Source organism: Myotis lucifugus, unplaced genomic scaffold, assembly GCF_000147115.1.
Source record: "Myotis lucifugus unplaced genomic scaffold, Myoluc2.0 scaffold_15, whole genome shotgun sequence".
Taxonomy (NCBI): Eukaryota; Metazoa; Chordata; class Mammalia; order Chiroptera; family Vespertilionidae; genus Myotis; species Myotis lucifugus.
In genome coordinates this window covers 4,484,206-4,509,420 of record NW_005871063.1, presented here as the reverse complement: position 1 = coordinate 4,509,420, position 25,215 = coordinate 4,484,206, and the positions used below count along the sequence as shown (strand labels likewise).

The 25,215-nt window shown below is 39.8% G+C and overlaps 1 protein-coding gene across 4 annotated transcripts in view; it reads left to right on the top strand.

The window, feature by feature from the left end:
- Window positions 1-13,359, top strand: part of SLC25A13 (solute carrier family 25 member 13) — a 133,033-nt gene extending 119,674 nt beyond the window's left edge. For 3 of the 4 annotated variants that reach the window (XM_006085002.3, XM_006085001.3, XM_023750738.1), the window contains 4 exons: window positions 1,443-1,581; window positions 11,536-11,694; window positions 11,807-11,897; window positions 12,186-13,359. In XM_006085002.3, coding sequence (XP_006085064.1) covers window positions 1,443-1,581; window positions 11,536-11,694; window positions 11,807-11,897; window positions 12,186-12,372 — 576 coding nt within the window. In that variant the 3' untranslated portion in view covers window positions 12,373-13,359. The remainder of the gene's footprint in view (window positions 1-1,442; window positions 1,582-11,535; window positions 11,695-11,806; window positions 11,898-12,185) is intronic. The other variant, XM_023750737.1, reaches the window with a different exon arrangement.
- Window positions 13,360-25,215: the final 11,856 nt, after the last annotated feature.

Sequence of the window (25,215 nt, the reverse complement as noted above, 5' to 3'; positions counted from 1 at the left end):
GCTCCTCTTCTCACTTAGGCATTTAACAGTTTGGGGGTAGACAAGATAGAAAGGTATGGGCTGATTGGCAGAACATGGTGTGTATTCTTTTCTTGAAATGTCTGCTCAAAGGGGACAGAGGCATCTGAACCCCATCTAAGAGTGAGTTGGCTGAGAAATAAGCAACATGACAAGGTCCAGATTCCGAGCATTTGTTCTGGTTGGAAGGATGGGCCAAAGCAGGAGGAAGTTTAATAGGATTAAACATGAAGTGCTACTCTGTTGTTTAAGGCAACTAATTAGGTTACAGGAGCCCTGGGTTAATAGCCGTTCCTCTGCAAAAAGACAAAGGGTTTTGTTACCCACGTGCTCAGTTTGAGTCAGGGGTGTAATGTGGAGTCAGAGAAGCAAAGCTACAGTAATGAATGCGCTGTGTTAAGGAAGTTTGACAGATTGGAGACCACCATCCGCCCCAAAATACCCAAGATCCAACATCCTTGGACCTCAGTAAATGTCACTGGGCTTAACTGCATCTGATGAATTTGGATGGAGTCATTATTTTCTTTAAAGAATCTCTAAATTTGGTGGAAAGCTTTAGGTTTTACAAAATCTGTAAAAGAAATGCTATTAAATCATGAAGTGTTGCAAAAGGGTGACTTCCTTTCCATTTAGCCTACCTAAACACAGTATACATCTTGTGGTTTTCATTAGACGATTAACTGTTTCATCTAACTGGGCACGCATCAATTCTCAAGGCCTCCCCATGTCACCATTTTGACACCAAAAATTATTTGGTGAAGACTTTGTTCTAGTTGTTAATTGCTCTACACACAGGTATTAAATGTGTAGGAATTATTGTAAATATTTTAAAGCATTTGTCAATGTTTCATAAATCCTGGAGGGTAGGGGTAAGTATGTGAGTAGATTAGGGGATCCATGAACCCATTGAAAAGGTATATAATTTTTTACATATGTGTAATTTTTTCTGGGAAGGAGTCCAACACTTTCATCAGAGTCTCAAACAATACAAAAAATAAGCCCCTTCCCTTGCCACCTATCTAATTGTTCTACTTCCTGGTATATGAACAAAGAGGCATCTTGGCTGTTGCTGCCCATCTTCTGAGAACAAAACCTCCTTGAAATGCCAGTGACCTGCCATCAGTAGGGAAAGGTTGTCACAGACCAAGTCCCCAAATCACTTGAATAGAAATCTTACTATTAGAAAAAGCGAGAACTACCCCTTCTTCCTCAATAAAATTAGTTTTATTTTTAAGAAGAAAATTTAGATTTATTACTTGCAGAATTCGGGCAATACTTTGTTTTTTTTCTGTTACCTTTTCAACTTGTGAGTACAATTCAGTCTTCTCAGGGAATATTTTGTTCCAAGATAAGTTCCAGAGAAGCTTGATCTTCTCAATGGGATATGTGTTTCATGTGGTTTTTCTTCCTTTTCCAATGGACAGGGTGCCAAAGCATGCTTTCTGCGGGACATTCCTTTCTCAGCCATCTATTTCCCGTGCTACGCTCACGTGAAGGCTTCCTTTGCAAACGAAGATGGGCAGGTTAGCCCTGGGAGCCTGCTCTTGGCTGGTGCCATAGCTGGTGAGTACCCCTCAGAGAGCTCCGTTCCCACCCGCACCGGAACCACTACACTGGAACTTTGCTTCTAGCTGTTGACTGGGCACACAGGACTTGGCTGGCTATATGTTGCTTTGAAGAGCTACTGAAAAGAAAGGGAAGGAAATGAACCTTACTTCTGGCAGATTAAACTGTTAGACAAGTTAATTTCTTAACTCCAGAAAAGGCTCATTAAAAATGGGTGTGTTTGGTGGTATTATTGGATTCCAGTTCACGTTCCATTTAGTTTCCCTTCATAGCATAAGAATGAGAACTAAGTCGGAAGTTTAAAAAAAAATGTAATAATTGTGCTTTAGTGGTATCTAAGCACAAGCATGTATGACAGCTTGTCCAGAATTGAAGCAATAGTATTATCATTTAGAGAAAAGAAATGTAGTACAACTTGGTGCTGTTAGATTCCTGCTTCCTCCTCGCTGTATAAGGTCAGAGGATCTGGGTGTGCGTGTTAATTGAATCTCAGAGAGAAATGGCTGTCATCTTTTTTCAGGGCTACAGTGAAAATATCAATAGAAGAGAAATAGATGTGGAGGTTGGTTTCTCCATCGCCATGTAAATCCCTAGAGGAAATTTGATTATAGCCACAGCAGGGATCAGTATGTTCTTTGATGCTACTCCTGGTGCAGAGACCCTAAAGGCCGGAACAATCTGGATTAGCTCTCCAGGTGTTGACAAACATTTAATGAGTTAACAAACCCTAAGGCAGTCCTGTGATGCCTGGGTCCCAACAGTTTTGATACAGGTGGTGTTCTCATCAGATATGTGGCTTAAGTCTCCTGAGAACAACCCCCTGCTTTGAGAAGTTGCTTGCTGTTTTGTGGGCTCCTTGTCCTGCTTGTAGCCTGGGGAGCCCCTGGAGGAAGGAACCCAGGTAGCTGCTCTTTAATTCTTAATTAATTCTTTTTCTTCAAAGGCAGTGATATTGGCATATGGGGCAGGATTGATCCTTCCTGGCTGCCCGGAACCCTAGTGTAAAAGTAGCAATGAGATCACTCTACCTGTATCAGGAAATCATGATTTCAAGACAAGAATATAAAATACCCACGTTTAATCCCATCTTGCCTTTGACTCACTGTGTCCTTTAGGTATCATTTACATATATATAAATGATAATATTTTTTGAGCCAAAGGTTATCATTCAGTTTGTTTTAAATTACTTGAAATAAGGTTGAAAACCGAATGGGGAGAACTAGCATACCACTTAGTGGGTGACCTTGGCCAAGTCATTTTAATCTCCCCTAAGCTTTGGTTTCCTTGGCTATTAATGGAGATAATTACCAACTAGGAGGTATGGTTGTGAGGCACAAGTGAGAGCAACCACGTGCCTAGCATATAATAAATACTCAATAAATGTTAGCCAATTGTATATTGAATCCAAAAGAATATGTCTATAAATCACTCCAGAAATCAATTGTGAAATCAGAAGAATTAAAGCTCAGATCAAAGTCTAGGACTTTGTTTTTTCTTCACACCACAAAAATATCCCCTTTAATTCTTCCCTTGCAGAAGATAGCTACTCAGACATGATTTCATCTCTGGGTGGTGTTTTCTAAAAACCCATACAACCAAGCTATAGAAATTAGTAGTTGATTTCTTTCTCTTTTAGTTTTTTTTATGATTATGAAAATAACATAAAGGTTAAATAAAATATTATCCATTTTTCCACAACGCTATAATCACTATTTAACATTTTTGTTAATTTTCTTCCCCTTGAATGGTTTTTAACAGAGTTTTGATCACACTGTATATATATGTGGTTTTCACTTAATATCATTTCTGAAGCATTGTTAGCCATCACAGCAAAGTGGTTCATGGCATGGATCATGGTGTCAGACTACCCAGGTTCATATTCCACTTCACTTAGAATCAGCGATTTAGAAGACAAGGTACAAAGAAATAAATACCCAATCAGAGCCGAAAAAATAAGTTTTAAATGAGGATAGTTTAGGGACCTTTGGGACAACATGAAGCGAAACAACATATACATCATAGGGGTACCACAAGGAGGAGAGAGAGCGCAAGGAATTGAGAAACTATTTGAAAAGAAATGATCGAAAACTTCCCTTACCTTGTAAAGGAAAAAGACACACAAGTCCAGGAAGTGCAGAGTCCCCAAAAAAGATGAACCCAAAGAGGCCCACACCAAGACACATCATAATTAAAATGGTATAGTTTAAAGACAAAGAGAGAATCTTAAAAGCAGCAAGAGAAGACAGTTACCTACAAGGGAGCTTCCAGAAGACTGTCAGCAGGTTTCTAAACAGAAACATTTCAAGTCAGAAGAGATTGGCATAAAACATTCAAAGACTGCTCCACCCAGCAAAGTTGTGTAAAATTGAAGGAGAAATAAAGAGCTTCCCTGACAAGAAAAAAACCAAAGAAGTTAGTTACCCCCAAACCAATATTACAAGAAATGTCAAAGGGTCTTCTTTAACAGAGGAACATAGTTAAAAGATTAAAATAGTAGTAAATATGCATCTGTCAGTAATCACGTTAAATGTAAGTGGCTTAAATGCTCAAATCAAAAGACATAGGGTAGCTGAATGGATAAGAAACCAAGACACACATGTATGCTGTCTACAAGAGACCCACGTCAGAACAAAAGATATACATGGACTAAAAGTAAAAGGGTGGAAAACAATATTTCATGCAAATGGGAAAAACAACTAGGATAGCAATACTTATATCTGACAAAATAGATTTGAAAACAAAGCCTATAGTAAGAGACAAAGAAGAACACTACATAATGAGAAAGGGAGCAATCCAACAAGAGGATATAGCCCTCGTAAACATTTATGCACCCAACATACGAGCACTAAATATATAAAGCAAATCTTGATGGACATAAAGGGAAAGATTGACAGTAATAGAGTCAGTAGGGGATTTTGACAACCCATTGACATCATTGGATAGATCTTCCAGACAGAAAATAAACAACTAAATGGCGGCCTTAAATGACACACTAAATCAGATGGATTTAATTTATATTTTCAGAATATACATTCTTTTCAAGTGTACATGGAACATTTTCTAGGATAGACTACATGTTAGGACACAAAACAAATCTCAGTAAATGTAAGAAGACTGAAAGCATATCAAGCATCTTCTCTGACCACAATGGTATGAAACTAGAAATAAATCACATACCAAAAAAACACACAAAGACATGGAGGCTAAATAACATGTTCATAATTGCATCCAAAAAATAAAATGCCTAGGAATAAATTTAATCAAGGGTATAAAAAACCTCTACTCAGAAAACTATATGTCACTAAAAAAAGAAATTGAAAACAATACAAATAAGTGGAAGTATATGCCATGTTCATGTTCAAATGTCCATACTTCCCAAAGTAATTTATAGATTCAATACAATTCCTATCAAGACACCAATGGCACATTTCACAGAACTAGAACAAATATTCCAAAATTTTATATGGAATTCCACAAGATATCAAATAGCCACAGCATATTGAGAAAGAAAAACAAAGTTGAAAGAATCACACTACCTGATATCAGAGTTGACTACAAGGCATAGTAATCAAAACAGCATAGTATAGCATAAAGACAGACACATAGATCAATAGAACAGAATAGAGAGCCCAGAGATAGACCCATGCCTTTATGTTGATTAATATTTGACAAGGAAGGCAAAAACATTCACTGGGGTAAAGATAGTCTATTCAAAAAATGGTATTGGGAAAATTGGACAGATACATGCAAAAAATGAAACTAGACCACCTTCTTACACCATACAAAAAAATAAAATAGATTAAAGACTTAAGTGTTAGACTCTAAACCATAAAAATCCTAGAAGAAAACATAGCCATTAAAATCTCAGACATTTCTCATAGCAATATTTTTTATATATCGCCTTGGGCAAGAGCAACAAACAAACAGATGGGACTACATCAAACTGAAAAGTTCTTGCACAACAAAGGAACCCATCAACAAAATGAAAAGACAACGCACTAATGGGAGAACAATTTGCTAATAATACATTTGATAAGCAGTTAATATCAAATATTTATAAAGAACTTATAAAACTCATAAAAAAAACCCAATCCAATTAAAAAATGCACAAAGGACCTGAATTGTCAGATCTCCAAAGAGGACATACAGATCACCAATGAACATATGAAAAGATGCTCAACATCACTAATCATCAGGGAAATGCAAATTAAAACCACAATGAGATATCATCTCACTCCTGTCAGAATTGCTATCATCCATATCAACAAACAAGTGTTGACTAGGATGTGGAAAAAAGGGAACCTTTGTACATTGTTGGTGGGAATGCAAATTGATGTAGCCACTGTGAAAAGAGTTACCTCAAAAAAGTAAAAATGTAATTGCCTTGTGACCCAGTGATTCCACTTCTGGGAATGTACCCCAAGAAACCCAAAACACTGATTCGAAAGGAGTTACACATGTTCGTTACAGCATTATTTACAATAGTCAAGATTTGGGAACAGCAGCCCAAGTGTTTATCAGTGGACGAATGAATAAAAAATTTGTGGAATATTTATACTCAACCATAAAAAAGAAGGAAAAAATCACCTTTTATGACAGTGATGGCAAACCTATAACACGCGTGTCAGAGGTGACACGCGAACTCATTTTTTGGGTTGATTTTTCTTTGTTAAATGGCATTTAAATATATAAAATAAATATCAAAAATATAAGTCTTTGTTTTACTATGGTTGCAAATATCAAAATATTTCTATATGTGACACGGCACCAGAGTTAAGTTAGGGTTTTTCAAAATGCTGACACGCCGAGCTCAAAAGGTTCGCCATCACTGTTTTATGACATCGTGGATGGACCTGGAGAGCATTATACTAAATGAAGAAAGCCAGTCAGAGAAAGACAAGTACCATATGATCTCACTCATATGTGAAGTCTGTTGAACAAAATGAACTAACAAACAAAATGGAAACAGAGTCATAGATAGAGAAGAGACTGACAGCTGTCAGAGGAGAGCGGGGTTTTGGGGCAGTGTGAAAAAGTTGAAGGTATTAAACAAACAAAAAGAAAAAAAAAAGACCCTCATAGACACAGACAACAGTATGGTGACTACCAGAGAAAAATGGGGGTGGGTGGAGGTAGAAGAGGGTCAAGGGGGGATAAATGGTGATGGAAGGAGATTTGACTTCAGGTGGTGAACACACAATACAGTATACAGATGACATATTATAGAATTGTACACCTGAAACCTATATAGTTTTATTAACCAATGCCATTCAATAAATTCAATAAAAAAAGGGGAAAATAATTTAAAAGCAATTCTTAGGTTATTTTTTAAAAATGTAATGGAGAGATTAGATCAAGGTAATGAACTGAACATATTCATCCATCTTTCCTCCTCCCAAATACCTTAAAATGTAAAAAAAAATACATTTTCAAAACTCCTCACTGACACTAGAAAATGTTAGCAGCAGCCCTTAAAAGGTGGGAAATGGAACCATAGTGACTCTGAAATTGGACTGGAAGATGCCACAGAGCAAAACACTGGTAGGAAAAACTACTTGTAGTAAAAGCAGATCCAGAGAATTTTGACCTCTGAGTGAACAATACAATGTCTGGAGTGTGGGGATGGAGGTTTCAGGGTAAATCATGGCAAGGGTTAAAGAATTTCATTTCCTGCCTGAAGGTTAGGCGTAGTCTCCTCCCCGCCCCCCCCACCCCCTTTTTATTTGGAGCTTCAGGCAACACTTGCAAGGAGGGGGATTGAAAGAAAGCAAGGTTTAAGATAATTTTAGGCCTTTACCACAGATTGGGGGGGGGGGGTGATAATGGCCACTCTTCCCCATAGGGGTGTAAAATAATTCCCTCTACTTCCAGAGTGAAGTGCTTTGTACTTCAGCTGATTTGGAAGTTCCCCACTCCCGCAGCTAACAGCCCCTTGCATCCAGTTAACAGGCCTGTGTCTCAAAACCCATAGACCATCCTCCCATTCAGGAGAGAGCCCTGTGGGTGACACTGTCCTAGGGTGACACTGGTAGAAGCCTCCACAGCACTAATCAGCCTGTCCTTTGAACTTGAATATCAATAGACAGACAGAGGTCCTCAGACAAGACTGAGCTGTAAGGCAAGTAAACAGATGAATTAGAGAGAAAACAGGCAATTCAGGGAACAGAGAAGAACTTTGAAGAACTATAATTAAGGTCCTCAGAGAGATTTTAAAGGAACGATCAGTAAAGAGGCTTCCTTGAAAGCTAATAACAGGATTGCCAAGATTAAAAATCCGTAGATGGTCTGAATGATAGAATGGATTTGATCAAAGACCAAAGTAGGCATCTGGAAAATAAACTCATAGGAAAAAAGAACAACAAAAAAGAACACTCTAGAATGTGGAGCAAAAAGACAGAGATGAAAACTTTGAGCACGTTTCAGAGATATGTAGGATTAATCCAGGAGGTCTAATTCCATAAGGGAGGGAGGACTTCTCACCTTCAGTCCTGGGTAGCTTCAGAATGCCAGGGGAGGATGTCTCGGACCTCAGTTACATTCCCAGCACACGAGCGTTCAGACCAAGTTTAAGTGAGTTTCTCCATGTCGGGACTCAAAGGTTACCCCTCAGAGGCTTCCCAGTCAAAATGAAAAGTGAATTGAAGAAAGAAGAAAATGTGGGATACATGAAACAGCAAATGAAGTTAAACCTGAGAGTCTGTGCAAATAACTGTTCACTTTGGCACACACTTTGTTTTTATACAAGAGGAGTCCTTGGGAGGCAGATAAAGCAAAGGAAGGACAAAGGTGGCAGTGTGCTGAAGGGCTCACCTGCTGGTGAAGGATGTCCAGCTAACTACTTCTACACATTGTAAATGTCACACCTGTGTAATAAATGCACATAGCATTTGAATATATTGGACAGGAAAGGGTGGAGTTCAAAAGCGAAACAAAAGCAGAGAAAATAAAAGCCGTAATGTAGGGCGGCAGAAATAAGTCTGTTAACCACAATAATAGCCACAATGGAGTGGATTCAATGCTCCTAAGTCAAAACAGATGCCTTCCGATGAGTTCTGAAAAGAAATCGAGTCACCTGAAGTTTGAGAAAACAGTGACATAGAAAGATTGAACGAGAATGAATTGAAAACCATGTACCAGGCAGATACCAACAATAAGCAAGTTTAGCAATATCAGTGTCAGACTAAATGGAAGCCAGGGTTTGAAAATAGCATTCAGAAGTACAGAGGCATGTTTGCACTTATAAAAGATAAAATGCACCGACATCAGCCTCTAAGTCAGCGGTTCTCAACCTGTGGGTCGTGACCCCTTTGGCTGTCGAACGACCCTTTCACAGGGGTCACCTAAGACCATCCTGCATATCAGATATTTACATTACGATTCTTAACAGTAGCAACATTACAGTTATGAAGTAGCAACGAAAATAATTTTATGGTTGGGTCACAACATGAACTGTATTTAAAGGGCCAGAAGGTTGAGAACCACTGCTTCTAAGTATTATCAACATAATACTATCTTATAAAACCCCAACTTAAAAGTATGACACGAACATGGTATTTTCTCATTCCAAGTGAGAATCTCCACACTTTTCTTAGAAGCTGATACAAGCAGGTAATTTAGATAAGGATGCGAAGGGAATTTTTAAAACTCTTAACCTCGATCCAAAACAAATAGGTATGAACTCTGAATGCCATAAACAGAGAGGTACATCCTTTACAGATACTAATGGGGTAGTTAGGAAAATTAAGGATGACTTTCCCCAAAGGTGTCTTTTGCTGGCCATGCTTCCTTTTTGTTGTAAATGAACTCCTCCTCTCCAGCTGCTGTGCCCCCTTAAAGAGAGGTGTTTTTTTTATTAGCTAAAGAGCACCCCGAATTGTTCCTGTCACACGAGTAATGGGTGGTCCCGAGGTCTCCCTGTTTGTCTATCCCTGAAGCCTCAGGTCCCCTCCCTGTTGAGGAACCTAGAAGAAGCCTCCAGGTCTAGCCCCCTCTTGCCCACCCCCATCCTTGGGAATAGAGAACACTTGGCCTTGATCGGTATAGCCTTAGCCTTTTAGAATCCAGGAGAGACCAGGCTACTCGTCTTTCCCAGCCTTGTTTTGGAGCAGCCTGTTGCTCTCCAGGTGAAGAGAAAACCCCTGTCTACAGAGAGACAGTTTCTCTGAGGGCAGCTGCCTCATCTGAGAGATGGGAGCTGGGGATGGAGAGCCTGAGCGTCTAGTGCAGGCTACTGTGTTTCCAGCAACCCCCCAACAAACACACATGAAACTAAACATCTTATGTTTAGTAGACATCTTACTAAACATCTTATGTTTCTTTTGGCAATTTTATTCCACTAATGAGTATCTTTCCTCTGCCACCGCACTTCCCCTCCCTCCCCCCTCTCCTCCCCCACCTTAATGCATCTGTCTTGCTCTTTTTTTTTTTTCCATAACAAGGAACTCTATATGAAAAAGACCCTAACTGAAGGAAACTTTCCCCATTTCATTGCTTGTGCATCTTTCACAGTCACATCTGACCTGCCTGCCCAGCACTATAAGGAGGATGCTATTGGATGTTTACGGCAGAAGGCCTTGCTAAACTCTTTCTAAGCCAGGAAGTAAAGCAAAGTCAGTGGTGTGAACACCGTGGGTTCCTAAGCATTTTTCCTGTTTCCTTCCATTATGTTGGAGGATAAACTTCTGGCTCAAAGTTAAAATAATTCCAACAAGCTCTTAGGAAATTCAGGATGACTTATCCCGTGAAGCACTGGAATCGAAAGTGAGCTTTTTCACAGGCAAATATGTGATGTGCTTTATAAAAACGGGGACCTAAGATGAAGTTTGAGGAGCTCAGTCCAGACGGAAGAGGAAGAGCTTCAGCTTCGTAAGAAAAGTGCAGACGTGTACTGTGCGCGTTTCCCCAGACACACGCGCGCACTGTAGCTTTAAAGCTGTCTGTTAGAAGGATGGGATGGCGCTGCGAGCCAGACCACGTTGGTTTGGACAGAAATTCTTACAGAATTATTAAGCCTTAAAAAAAGCAAAGGAGATTTATGCATCTGCATTTGACCAATTTGGTTTGGAGTGGGTTCATAATGGAAAAGTAATAAAACCAGAAGAGACAGTGTCTTCTGAGCACAGTCTCGCTTTTAAAAAATCTAAACATGGGCTGCCCCATTTTGGATAAAATGACTGTAGAAATATTTCCCATTGGTAATTTGGGGAAGGTTTTGTTGTTGTTGTTGTTCCTTTTTCATTGATGACCAGCCAGTATAAATCTGTCAGATATTTTCTCTAGGAGATGTCAGTCTATGAAAAAGAAATCCTAAAGTGTTATCTATGCAAGTCTCCTCCCTAGTCACCTTTACACACCCGCACACACACACACACACACACACACACATAGCAGATGCGCGCGCACAGTGTTTGTTTAGCTACTAGTAAGGCCTTTTTCTGGTGTAACTGGAGAGGCCAGGGTTTGGAGGGTCGGGGGTGGTTGACTGTGTGCGAGAAGGCACCTCCCGTGACTGCCAGCAGCCACAGAAAAGCATGAAGAGGAAACGCATAACAAGCTTCACCTCTGAAAAATCAGATCTAATAACTTGGTGAGTTTCTGATTTCAAAAGGAGAGCGGGGGCGGAGTGCCAAAGACGTTCTCTCTCCTCTCTGTTTACTCTCACCCCCTGGAAGGAGTGTTGTTGATAAATAATTCATTATAACTATTTAAGAATAGAAGCATAACAAGTGGAGGTGATGGGGGAGGGGGTGAGGGGTGTCCGTAGATGTGCGGGAGCCTCCATCGCCTTAGACAAGATGGTTAGGGTGGTATGTCCCAGAGGGGACAGTAAAATAGGCATCTGATTTCCTCGGATTCTTAACTTTCCTTCCACGGGCCAGCAGTTCAAAGAGCAGTTATTTTTTATATAGTGCGAATGTGAGCAGACTGCCATGGCTGTTGTCTTTCCTGCAGGTATGCCAGCGGCATCTTTAGTGACCCCTGCTGATGTTATCAAGACTCGATTACAGGTGGCCGCCAGGGCCGGCCAAACCACTTACAGCGGCGTGATGGACTGCTTTCGGAAGATACTGCAGGAGGAAGGCCCGAAAGCCCTGTGGAAAGGAGCTGGCGGTATGGAAATAATTTGTCCTGAACTAAACCTTTGGTATCAGGTAAAGTTTTTTAAAAATCTAATTATACCTGATATTCCCCCCCACGCCACCCTTTTTTTTTTTTTTTTAAGCTCGTGTGCTTCGATCCTCACCCCAGTTTGGTGTGACTTTGCTGACATATGAATTGCTACAGCGCTGGTTCTACGTTGATTTTGGAGGAGTGTAAGTGTCATCCTGCTACATTCATGCTAAATTGAAGCTACATTTCAGTTGCTTCGCATACTCAGTCATCCTGGAGAAAGGTATGCCCGCCTACGGGCTGAAATGGAGAAGATGTAGGGAAGTAGTGAAATCACGTCTTCAGATCAGACCTATTTCCAAGGGGAACATACAACTGACCAGAATTCCACCACTCCTTTAGGGCGCAGATGCTCAGTGTTTGGATGTTGTGTTTACCAAGTTAAAAAAATAAAACAAAACTCAGATGCTCCGCTCTCTTTTCTCTTTCAGGAAACCCATGGGCTCCGAGGCAGTTCCTAAATCCCGGATCACGCTGCCCGCTCCCAGTCCTGATCACGTTGGGGGATACAAACTGGCAGTAGCCACATTCGCAGGGATTGAAAACAAATTTGGACTGTACCTACCTCTCTTCAGGCCATCAGCATCTACCTCAAAAGTTACCAGCGGAGGCCCCTAGGAGGCCCGACCGGGGGGTGTCGCGATAGCTCTGTTGTTACATGGGTAAAGAATGCCCCATCTCGGGTGGAAGCAATATTTCATTCCTTTCACGTCTATCTCTTGTTTAAATTCAAGTCCAGGCTTTTTTTTTTTTTTTTATGAGGAAAATCATTCCTTTTCTTTGTATTTTCTTAACCAGATCATTGTAAAATTATTCATAATTCCTCTTTGGGCCTCCTGCTCACAAACCTTTGTGCCTGACATTTGCTAGGTTTTGGTCAACACTCACATGATTTGGGAGAAAGAGCAAATCTGAATAGAAATTAGAGCTGTTCTCCTTGGATTAGGATTGTAATCCCAAAGAGGCTACCGAAAGGCAATCACGATGCTCAGAGCAAAGTGTTTCATGAGCTTTTGAACTGGTAAGAAGCTGGGTGCGTATTTAGGAAAGCGTAAAGCCCTGGAAGCAATGAAATCATGGTCAGAAGTAGCCAGCCTAGCCTGGCTTCAGATTTTAAACGCACACTAAGTCTGGCCTCTGGATTATATTATAAAGCTTTTATGTGAAACATGTTTTATTTTATTTTTTGTAATGAAAACCACATTGAAGATATTTAATAATCATATTCTGTTACTGGTACCAAGACTACTGGTGAGAAGGCTTGTACTTTAGGGAAGTCCTTATGGCATTTTCTTATGTAGATGGAGAGACCGTGAGACGCCACACTTCTGGACCTGCTACTTGGGAAAACTGCTCGTAGGCTGCACCTGTGCTGGCTCTGCCTGTTGCAGTGAACACTAGGAAAATGCATGCCCGTTCCTGGTACCTGCCCTGATCCCCTCCAGACCCCCCCTCAGGTGGCACCCATTTGCTTTAAAATCCACTCTATCTTGAATCATGTAAGACAAATGTACTCTTAAGTTTTTATTTAATTTGTGGTGCCTTGGATAATGGTCAGAAGGCTTGTGTGTCTGTGAAGGAGGAAATAAACTATTTTTAAAGCTATTGAAGTATTTTCTTTTCTTTGTATGTCACTTGGTGAATAATGACCATTATTGGACTCAGTGTGTTTTGAGAGGGATTTTATTCATATTGGCATGGATATGTACCCTCCCGGTCTTCCAAAGTAATGTGTACCCTCATTTTCAGCATGCCATTTTCACAGTGAGGAAGAAAAACCACATTTAACCATCCGTAAGCAAGGGACCTAGCAAAGCGACCCTTTTGTTCTGGTCATCCCCAGCACTTCCTGCAGTTTCTTATCCTGGGAGTTAAAGCAATATAAAGTTTCACTGGAAATTGGGCATGAAGATTGGTATGAAATGATGGCAATTGTATTTTCTCTGACTCATTCTCCCTCACACCAAAACCTTATTCCGCTGTATCCCACACTTGGTAATTTTTGGCCAGAGCTGTAACCGTTTGGGAAAAGAAGCTTGAACAGAAAGTAGGGCTCCTTTTCTCCCACAGGCGTGCTCCTGAGGAGGCTATGATGAGTCTATTGGTCGTCAGCTGGAACTTTCCCCTCCGTAGGAGACAGCCACTGTCAGTCTCTGTCTTGCTGTAGGTCAATAGGTTGACATTCAGTTACTGTACAAAATTGGGAACAGTCAGTGCCATCCACAAGTCTGATTTTTTTTAAGCGAACAAAAGCTTTGTTACCCTCCCAGAAAGAGCGCACATGCATACGTGGCTCCCTCCTTGGTTTGGGTTTGGTAAAACCAAAAAGAAAACCCCTCCTCCTAACCTCCTTCCCCAAGCCCCTCGGAACATGATGTGATAAATGTTTATATTTTAATCCCAAAGACAAGTCACAAAACTCCAGATAGGCCTTAGCAATGTGGGCGGTGTTAGAATAACAAAGCCTTCGAGCTTGTGTCTTCAGAATGTGGAGAGAAGCCCCCATAAATCGCTGCATTCCTTCTCTTCACTTGCATGAAATTTTATAGGAGATCCGATTTTCACGGTAGAAGCACTGACCCAAATCTCAGACATGGTGGTTGCCCTGCCTGCTGCTCTAAGAGCGGTTGCATTGGGTAGGGGAGCGTCTTGGCTTCACCTGGACCTACCTGTCGCTGAGGACTATTCTCTTTAGTAAATGAGAAACCAGAGGTATGAGGAAGCCAAAGGAAATAGGGCCACAGACAGCTGCCTCTCCTTAAAATCCTCCCCTTGTTCTGTTCAGAGATGGCCAATGGCTTGAGACACTTTGAAGGGGGCCTAATTTCCATCTCCGTTCTGCTCAGTGGGTGGTGTGACTATGACATCCTTGAATAGGACTGCAGTCACCCTGCGGTGGAAACCACGTCAAACTTGTTCTGGGTTTTCCTTCTTCCTGAAGTGACAGCACAATACGTCGCCAGTGCTGTTGCTGCAGCCCCCGTCGCTTCCCTCCCAAACGCTGAGGAGCTAGAAGATGTGTAACTCCAACATGCTTGCCTGCCCACCCCGGGGGCCAGCCTCGCAGCCTTTGGCTCTGCCCTTCGTCTATCCTGTGGTTGCTTAGGGGGTGGGAGGGAGGCCTGACTTTCGTAGCCACTTTTTTTTTTTTTTTTTTGCAAGGAGGGGAAAAAATGTGAAGCTGGCCACAAAGTGAACACACTGATTCTTGGGTTCCAGTCGTGGCTGGGTTTCTTGAGGCTGGGTGGCACGCTGTCGCCAAGCTCATGCTACACCTCATAACCCACAACCATTTGCTGAGCTCCCTAGAGTCGCCTTAATCCCAGCAGCCCAGGGTTGCACAGGGGAAAAGAAGAATTCTGGCCCAGAAAGGAGTCATTTAAATGCTTATTGCATTTCAAGCTTCAGTTTTTACTTAGCTCAAATATTTACTGTTGCTGGAAAACAATGTTTAAAATGTTGTGCTTATATGTTATTTAACGGTGTGGCCTGTGTAAACCTCAGGATGCTTACATTTTGACAGTCTCCTGGAAATGTTTAACAGCACATAACTCGGCGAGCAGGGAATAAAAACGGAAACAAATTGTGCTTGAAAACGTTTGTAACCTCTTCCAGCTAGGGATCCGGCAAGGCACGCGGGGATTCTCCAGGTAAAGGGGAGGAAATCTCCGAGAACGGAATTTGGCGAATCCTGTCCTGTGGCCCCATTTATCAACCTTGTCGATAAGCCCTCTCTCAAAGTCACGTGCCTTCTACCGCAGAAGCCATACTTGTGGGGATGAATTTGTATCTTTGCCACTGAGCAAAATCTCATTTTAAATTCAGGGGAATCAAATGCTTTCAGGATGTGGATTTTTCCGAAGATTTTTAAAAGACACGTTCCCTGGTAAGAACAGCGAAATGTTCTTTCCACAAGTGGTACTGCCCACAGAGGCGCGCGTCTTTTGTTTTACCCTTTGGGAATAACCCAACCCTCACCAAGGAGTTCTGCCTTCGATGTGATGAAGACCACGGGGGCTCACTGCTTCATCGTGGAAGTCTGAGGCAGCTGAAAGCAGGGCTACTGTATCTTTTAAAACAGGGGCGATCTTTAGATTGAAAGCCCAGCTTGGGCTCCATGCGGGCCGTGACTGTCTTTCATGCTAATTCTAGAGCACCTGGAGCTTTGTGGGCTCGTGGTTATTATTTTGAAGGATGGAGGGATGGATGGGTGGATGGGAGCTTTGAGAATTTTTTTTTTCAAGAAGCATTCTGCAATCTCTATTATTTTCCTACTGTTTTACGGGCCGTTTCTGCTGCTGAGTTAAAACCGTAACTGAAAACAATCGCAGTCTTATGTATCGTTCACTTACTTTTAAAGTCATACATACAGCTCTTATGAAAGTAACGACAGCTATTTAAAATTGGTTTTATAGTTGGTTACGTTGAATCAGGAACTGTCATATAAACGATATGATATTTAAATTTCCTGATCATGGTTAAAAGTAAAGGCTCGAAAAATGTATATCCTTTGAGATCAGTGTCACATTAGGACTAAGCTACATCATTGAACCCATTTTCCTCATCCATGAATCTTATTATTGACAGCTCCCCCGCTCCGTCCCTCGCACTGCCTGGCATTTATGTGCCCTCGGGAGCAGTGGCCAGCTTCCTTTAGAAGCTGCCCGGGACGACGGAAGACGGGAGCTCTTTTCAGGAGGGTTTGTCTTTAGCTAATGCATTAATTGACTCCAAAAGAGTCCAAATGGAACTCCCGGCTTTCATCTGCTGGTAAACCTAATAAAATAATGTTTGTTTGTAGAGTCCCGGCCGTTAACGGGGGTTTTGCTCAAGGCAAAACCCAGGTCCTCGGGAATAACTTTAGAAGGAAAGTCGAAAGACCCACTAATTGTGCCTGTCCGAGGCTGCTTCTCCCGGGTCCCAGGTGCTCCCCTGCACACGGGTCTGGCACCGGGGCCCGTGCCCACCGCTGCTCTGCCTGCCCCGTTGGAGGATGAATCATTTTGCAGTGCAGCAGTTCTTTCAATGATTTTTAAATGGACACAAGCTCTCAGAACAGACTTGTGCAAGCACACTTTGGTCTGTCCCATGTGGTGGGGAAAGGGAAATACAGATTAGTGAAAAAAGACTGATTAAAACACTCTTCCTTATCTGTCATCACCTTCCCTCCCTTCCTTTGCTACTTAACCTGGTCTCTTAGTGGGCTGCTTTCAAATGAGAGAGGGGCAAGTAATTCTGCCCCCACCTTGGAGTTCTTGGCCAGTCAGAACTCATTAAATATGAGAGAGATGCCAGGTATCATCTCATTAAATCCCCAAACCCTTAAAGTAGGCAAAATAAGTCCTCGCCTAATGTCACTGATAGGTTCTATGACTTTAAGCAAAATGACAAATAATGAAACCAGTTTTACCATAGGCTAATTGACTAAAAACAAGAGGCAAATTCCTATGGCATTTTATCCATGTGACAATGAAATGATGTTGAAGGAAACAACGTTATTCAAGGACCCGCAGTACTATTTTCCCTGTGCTACAAATGAGGAAGCCAAGACTCAGAGAGATTACGTATCCTGCTCCTGGTCTCTACGCCAGTAAATGAGAGTGTAAGGATTTGAATCCAGGTCTGATGGCAGCCGAAGCCTTCTTCTTTTCCTATGGAGGTTTCGCAACAATGCTCAGTACAGAAGGTCCTTATGATAGTCTATGTCCTGAATGTCTCATTGTCCCCAGGTCTCTGTATCAGATGGATCATTCCTAGCTCGGAGTAGAAGGGAAGGGTGGTCTCTGATCATTTTCCATAATTAGTGCATTTATCTCAGAGAATCCCAGAGCCTGAGGATCAAGGGAGTCCTGACAAGCCTTTTGAGGTTCATCTTAAACTGTTTTACAGCCTCTTTAAGTCAGTAAAGAAAGTATTAAGGTAAACTCAAAGCATTTGCCCCACGGGTTTAAAATTGGAAGGTAACGTGGAAAAAGCAGAGGTACATTTGCACACTGTTACAGTGCAATGTGATATGACACGAACTGAACTAAATCTTAAAAATCTCTGCTATAACTAGAAAATGCCGTGCTTCAACAGAAGTTGGAAATGGAAAACCAAGTTAAAAGTAAATATCTAGGGGTACTTGACCTCCAAGTGTGTCTGGAGGGAATGGAGACAGTTTACAGAATGTGGGCTTTGCTGGAATTACTTTTAGACATAAAATCTCCGTCACCACTAATGGCAGAAAAGTCTTACTCTGTTCCCGAGTTTCTTGCTATCCCCAAAGCTAAACGAGAGGCTATCTACCACAGCCTTTTGCTGCCTTCTCCCCTTTTCTTATATAAATGAAAGCAGATTACTGACTGACCCACACCAAACAGTTACAGCCTTTTCTTTAGATATAGGGCGTCCCCAAAAATGTCTGCACACACTGAACAATTATAAAGGCAGGGTTTATTCAAATACAGTGCATTTTCAAAATTGAACTATCAAGCTGTTAAAGTGTATTTACTTTTTGGGGGGACACCCTGGAACCTATGTATTAAAATGTCTTATTCTACTTTTCAAGAGTGATGCATTTCAAAGTGTGCATTTCTGTTTTGAAGCAGAATTTAGCTCCACAAATTCTCAGTAGAGAGATATGCTCCATCGATTGGAGAACTTATGTCTCCTGACAATTAGCCACGCCATGTAAGAGGCTGCCTTTGGTGATAACCCCTTCGTGTGGGCTCAGTCTATTGTCATGCAAGGCTCAGACTCTGTTAGAGTAAGATCAGAAAAATAGAAACTGGGGGATGAGGAACATGGAAACAGGCATTCTTTTTTTTTTCTTCTGACAGAAGTGCAGTGACTGCCGGTGTTTGTTGAATTTTATTCCTGTGGAGAGTGGAGATTTCTGCACACGTTCAGCCTCAGCCTTTGTCCCGCCTCACTGTGTTGTGTATGCATCTCGTTCTTCCTAAGCAAAGAGGCAGTTCACACTTGACCTGGGACCCCCAAGTTCCCTGAGACCCTACTTACAAAGTAAGCGATTTCTTTCTTTTCTTTACAAGTTTGCCTGTATGAGGGTGAATGTAGAGAAGCCGTCAGTTCCATCTCATTTTGGTACTTGAAGGTAAGCATGGCATTCTTTCCTTTTATTTATTTTAGAAGGTGGCTTCATCTGCCTTAAAAAGTTAGCCTTCTAACACCACATCAGGCTAAATGATTAAATATTGTAATGACACTTGACAGAAGTTGGATGTAAGGGATAACTGCTATCTTTTATTAAGGATGTTTAAAACTAAATTTCAAAATAATCATAGCAATGTATCATCAACACCCTGAAGTAAATATTAAGTAAATGCTTTGGCCTTTATCGACACTGAACTCTGATTTCTTGTGCCTTAAAAATTATACTTTGGAGAGGTCTCTGCCTCTGGCCTTATAGTTAGAGCATGAGGCAGATTCTGACAGAAAACAAGATGAGACCTACTAGTGCACCAGCTTACTGATCAGAGGCAGTTCCCAGTCCCTGTGCAGGGAGGGGAACCCAAACAAGGCCCATAAGAATCCCCAAACTGAAGACATGCAGATCAGAAGTCAGGGAGGACAAGAAAGCTAGAGTTTGTAAGACAACGTACCAAACAGGAGGGAGCTGTTCTGAGAGAGAGCTCTGGAGTTTTGCAGAGTTCCCCAATCTTCGTGTACTGACCTATGCATTTGCGAGAGGAAACTATACAAGAGTTGGGAAAGAACCATTGGAAAGGAGGAAGCAGAAAAATCCTGGAGCTCACAGAGGAGAAGTGGTTTGTGTTCTCCCCAGCAAGCGCAGAAAGCCCTTCATAATGCATAGAACACCAGGTAGAATCTTCAGAAAAACGCTGTATTACAAAGGGAGCTAAATTAGTCTCGTATGATAAAGGCTTTTCTGCCTTTACAAAACTTAAAAAGCAGACCTCACAAGGACCCAACTGATTGTCGGTACACAATTTGATACTACTTAAAGCAACATAAGAAAATACCACAACCCACAAAGTAAAAATCTCAATTAAAAAATCTAATAAAAAATAATCTCACAAACCAGGAATAAAAGGAAACTTACTCAGATACAGGGCATTATTAAAAAAAAACATATAGCTAATATCATACTTATGTGAAAGACTCAATGTCCTAGCCAGTGCAATAAGAAAATCAAACAAACAAACAAACAAACAAACACATAAATATTGAGGAAAAAGAAGTAAAACAATCTCTAATTGCACATGAATTAATTATTTATGTGGAAAATTCTAAGAAATCTGCAGAATAATTACTAAAAGTAGTAAATGGATTTAGCAGGATAACAAGTCAATACATAAAATTCTACTATATTTCTTTATACTACCAACAATATCTGAAAATAAATTTTTTAGATAATCCACCAAAAATAACATTAAAAAATAAAGTTACTATTATTCAAGGCAAAATGGACCAAAATAGAATTCAGAAATAGGCCAACATATATATAGTTAACTAGAGGCCCGGTGCATGAAATTCTTGCACTGGCGGGGGCAGGGGCCCTCAGCCCGGATTGCGAGAGGGCGCAGGCCAGGCTGAGGGACCCCACCGGTGCACAATTGGGACCAGGGAGAGATGTGGGAGGTTGGTCAATTAGGGAGGGACTGCAGGAGGGCTCCAGGGCATGTCTGGCCCATCTGTCTTGCTCAGTCCCAATCGGCCAGACCCAGCAGCAAGCTAACCTACCAGTCAGAGTGTCTGCCCCCTGGTGGTCAGTGCACGTCATAGTGAGCGGTTGAGCGGCCTTAGCATATCATTAGCATATTATGCTTTGATTGGTTGAATGGCTAACTGGGTGACTGGACACTTAGCATATTAGGCTTTTATTATATAGGATTGATTTTTAACAGGGATGTCATAATATTTTAAAAAGGAAACAACAGTCTTTTCTAAAATGGTGCTAGAAAATTAGAGATGTACATGAATAAACTAATCTCAACTCACCACTTCATACACAAAATTAACTCAAAATGGGTTATATAAGTAAATCTGAGTTAAAACTATAAATATTTCATATGAAAACATTTTTAAAAATCTTTTTGACCTTGGATTTAGCAAAGATATTTTAGATAAGACGTGATTTTAGAACACATGCTTAAAGAAGAAAAAACTGTCTAACTAGAACTCTACATCCAAAAAATATATGCTTCATAAATAAAGGCAAAATAAAGACATATACAAAACTGAGGAAATTATTCTCTTGCAGAATCTCACTACCTGATATGCCAAAAGAATTTTATTGGCTGAACAGAGTTGGCACTAGATGGAAAGCCCAGATCTCCAGAAAGAAATGAAGAGAACCAGAAAAGAAAAACATAAGGGTGTTTCTAAAAACCTTTAAAACTTACCTTTATTTTAGAAATATTTTAATTCTCACAGACTTCTCACTGAAGCAGAAATAATGACAGTGTGTTGTGGAATTTATAGCAAATATGGAAGAAAAATACATGAGTCTAAGGGAGCAAAGTACTGACAAAAGTAAATGAATTGTTACCCACTTTTTTGTGTGTGTGTGGGAAGTGATATAACATCATTTAAAGGTAATTTATAATTAAACATGCATACCATCTTACTGTGAAACCACTAAAAATAATGGAAGTCAACAGATGAAATGTAATGTAATACTAAAAATCACTTGATCCATCAAAAAGAAGGCAAGAGAGGACGAACAGAAGAACAAAGAATGAATGGGATAAAAAAAAACAATTCAAAAGAACTTTCAACTATGCTAAAAATTGCATTAACTGTACATGGACTAAACCCTCTAATTAAAAGGCAGAAACTGTTAGGTTTAAGCTGTTTACAAAAACCACCTCAAATATAAAACACAGATTAAAAGTAAAAGGGTGAGAATGCTATCAGCCAAAATGCAAAAATAAGTAACTCCAAATTCTGCCTCTCCTTAAAAGCAATAAAACAAAAACAGCCCAAACTGTCAAAAGCAACTCTTCTTCTTGAACTCTGAGAACTAATCAAAGATTTATAGCAACAAGGAACACTAGCTGAAGACAAATGCTGATCCTCAGAAAGAATAGTGAACATTGTAACATTTTAATTTACCCTAGTCCCAAACCTCCTCTCTAGTCCAGCAGTAGCTCTGAATATAACAGCTCACATACCTGGTACTGCAGGAAGCAGAAACTACCTCATTCACAAAGAATTCTAATTATTTGTTCTGAACTGTCTGGTACCTCCTTGGTAGACCTATCTTTATTTCACCTAACTCCTGGAACTGGCTTAGCGCTAACTGCTTCCTGGGAGACATTTGTCAATACCATATCTTAGTTGCTGCTGAGGTAATAAATAACAGAGCAAACAATAGACTAACCACTAACCATACATGTGAAAGCACCAGCTAGGGAATGAGATGTCTGTAAGGACTTTGAATAACTCTGGCATATTCCTGGTATTCTGGGAGAACACACACACATACTTGGAACTGTGCACATGTTCAGGAAAGACCTGAAAAGACCTTAAGCTCTCAACTCCTGCTGACCTTGAGGCTCTGAATAAACAGGAAGTAGAGGCTAATGCAGTTGCAAATTGCCTGGCTGAGTGGTGAAAGTACACCTTAACACACACATGAGCCCTTTGGCAAAGACTGGAAGAATTTCTTGGTCCCAGGCATTTAAGGGGATTCCTATTAATATTACAGTTACTGGGTTTATTACAATGCCTAGTTTTCAACAACAAAAAATGTACAAATGCCAAGAAACAACAAAGTATGACATATACACAGGGAAAAAATTATTGGAAACTCTGCCTGAAGAAATCTTAGACACTGAATATACTAGAGCAAGACTTTAAATCAGCTATTAAAAATGTACTCAATGAATTTTATAAATCTCATAAGAACTAAAGAGACTTATGAGAATGATGTTTCACCAGAGATTATCAATAGTTAGAAAAAAAAATGTTAAGCCAAATAGAAATTTTGGAGTTGAAAAGCATAATAACTCAAATGAAATTTTCACTAAAGGAGCTCAATAGCAGATTTGTAAAGGCAGAAGAAAGAATAAGCAAACGTCTAAATTATGCAGTTGAAAGAACAGAAAGAATAAACAAGGGAGAAAATTGAACACAGACCTGTGGGCACCATCATGCATGTCAACATACAGATAATGGGAGTTCCAGAGGAGAGGAGACAGAGAAAGAATACTTGAAGAAATAATGGCTGAAAAACGTCCAAACTTGATGGACATCATTAACCTGCATATTCAAGAAGCACCACAAAATCCAAGTAGAAAAAAAATCAATCTACTAGAAATAATAAGTATATTTAGCAAGGTTGCAAAATATACAAAAATAAATTTTATTTCTGAAAACAAGCAAAAACATTTAAAAAATAAAAAAATAACTGAAATATCTAGGAATAAATCTTTAAAAAAGCCATTTTACAGGTACATTTTACCTATACACTAAAAAAATTAGTGAGATAAATTAAACAAGGCTCCATAAATGAAAAGGTATACAAATTGCTTAATGACATCAAGTAGTGGTCTATGAATATACTTATAGGTATACTGTCAATTGACTTTTTTTACCAAGTATGCTAATTCAATTTAATGGTTCAAAAGAAAATAATCTTTCAGCAAATATTGCCAAAACAGCTAAATATCCAAAGATTTTTTTAAAAATCAGTTTTGACTAGTTATTCTATACACAAAAATTAATTTAAGATCCATGATAGCCCTAAGTATATAAATTAAAACAATAAAATGTCCAGAAGAAAACATAAGGTAGTATCTTTGTGATCTGTGGCAGGCAAAGTTTTATGAGAAAGAACCATAAAATACTAAGCATAAAAGATAAATATGGGTTAATTGGATTTCAACAACAACAAAATTTCTTCATTCAAAATATTTTAGTAAGGGAATGAAATTCCAAGCTATAGACTGGGGAAAAAATACTTGCAACACATATATCTGATAAAGAGATTATAGCTAGAATAAGTAAATAACTTCTTTAAATTAATAATAAAAGGAAACCCAATTTTAAAAACTGGCCAAAATATCTGATCAGCTATTTCACAGAAGATAAGACAGACCTGTAAGAATGGCCAATAGGCACTTGAAAAGGTGCTTAAAATCACTAGTCATCAATTACATGCAAACTAAAACCACAGCTAGATATTGTCTCATACTTACCAAAATGACCAAAATTGAAAAGACCAGACCCTGGCCTGATATGCCAAGGTTGCGGGTTTGATTCCCAGTCAGGGCACATATAAGCAGCAACCAGTGAATGCATAAATAAGTGGAACGACAAATCAATATATATCTATCATCTATCTATCTATCTATCTATCTATCTATCTATCTATCTATCATCTATCTATCTATCTATTTAGAGATAGATAGATATCTATCTCTAAAATTAAAAAAAAAAAAAGACCAATAATACCAGCCATTGGAGAAGCTGTGGAGCAACGGGAACTCCACTGCTTTCTTGAGGGAAATGTAAAATGGTACCACCAGGTTGCAGAACTCTATTGAAGTTTCTTCTAAAGTGAAACAGAATTACCATATGACTCAAATATTCTAATCAGTACTTATCTAAGAAAACATATGCCTACAAAAATAACTGTGTAAGAATATTCATAGCAATATTATACAAAAAGGCCTAAAACCATAAATAACACTAATGTTCATCAACTGGTGAATGAATAAACAGATTGCAGTATAACCCTAAAATGGGATACTGGTCAGCAATAAAAAGTAATTTATTACTGAAACATTTTAGCACATGAATAAATGTCAAAAAAAATTATGTTGAGCAAAATAATCCAGGCATAAAGTAAGACTTTCTGTATGACTTCCCTTATAAGAAGTTTAAGAACAGCACAGGCAAAACTAATCTATGTTGACAAAAATCAAAATGATTGTTAGAGTCATGAAAAAATTTTCTGTGCTTATTAAAATGTTCTGTATCTTGCTTTGTCTGGTGGCTACCTGAGTGTACATAATTATTAAAACTTGTTAAACTAACAAATGCACTTATAAGTGCATTTTATTGTATGTAAATTATACCTCAATAAAACTACAGAAACATACTTTTCCTCATTTTAATTCTATTATTAATCCTTTTTCTTTTTCAGTGCTTTCTCTAATAGGCAACATCAAATGCATTTAGCTTATCTGCAGCTGCTGTTGCTGTTTTAAACTATGGCTTATTCATATTGACAATGATGTTAGGCCTTTAGGGACATTTACTTCCACAGATAAAAAGTTAGTTGATCCCTGGCTGGTGTGCTAAGTGGTTACAGCATTGGCCCACTCACTAAAGGGTCTGGGTTTGATTCCCAGCCAAGGGCACATACTTGGGTTGCAGTTTCGACCCCGGGCCCAGTCTGGGCACATTTGGGAGGCAATCAATTGATGTGTCTCTCTCACATTAATGTTTCTCTCTCTCTCCTCCCAGCCCTCCCTCCCTTCCACTTTC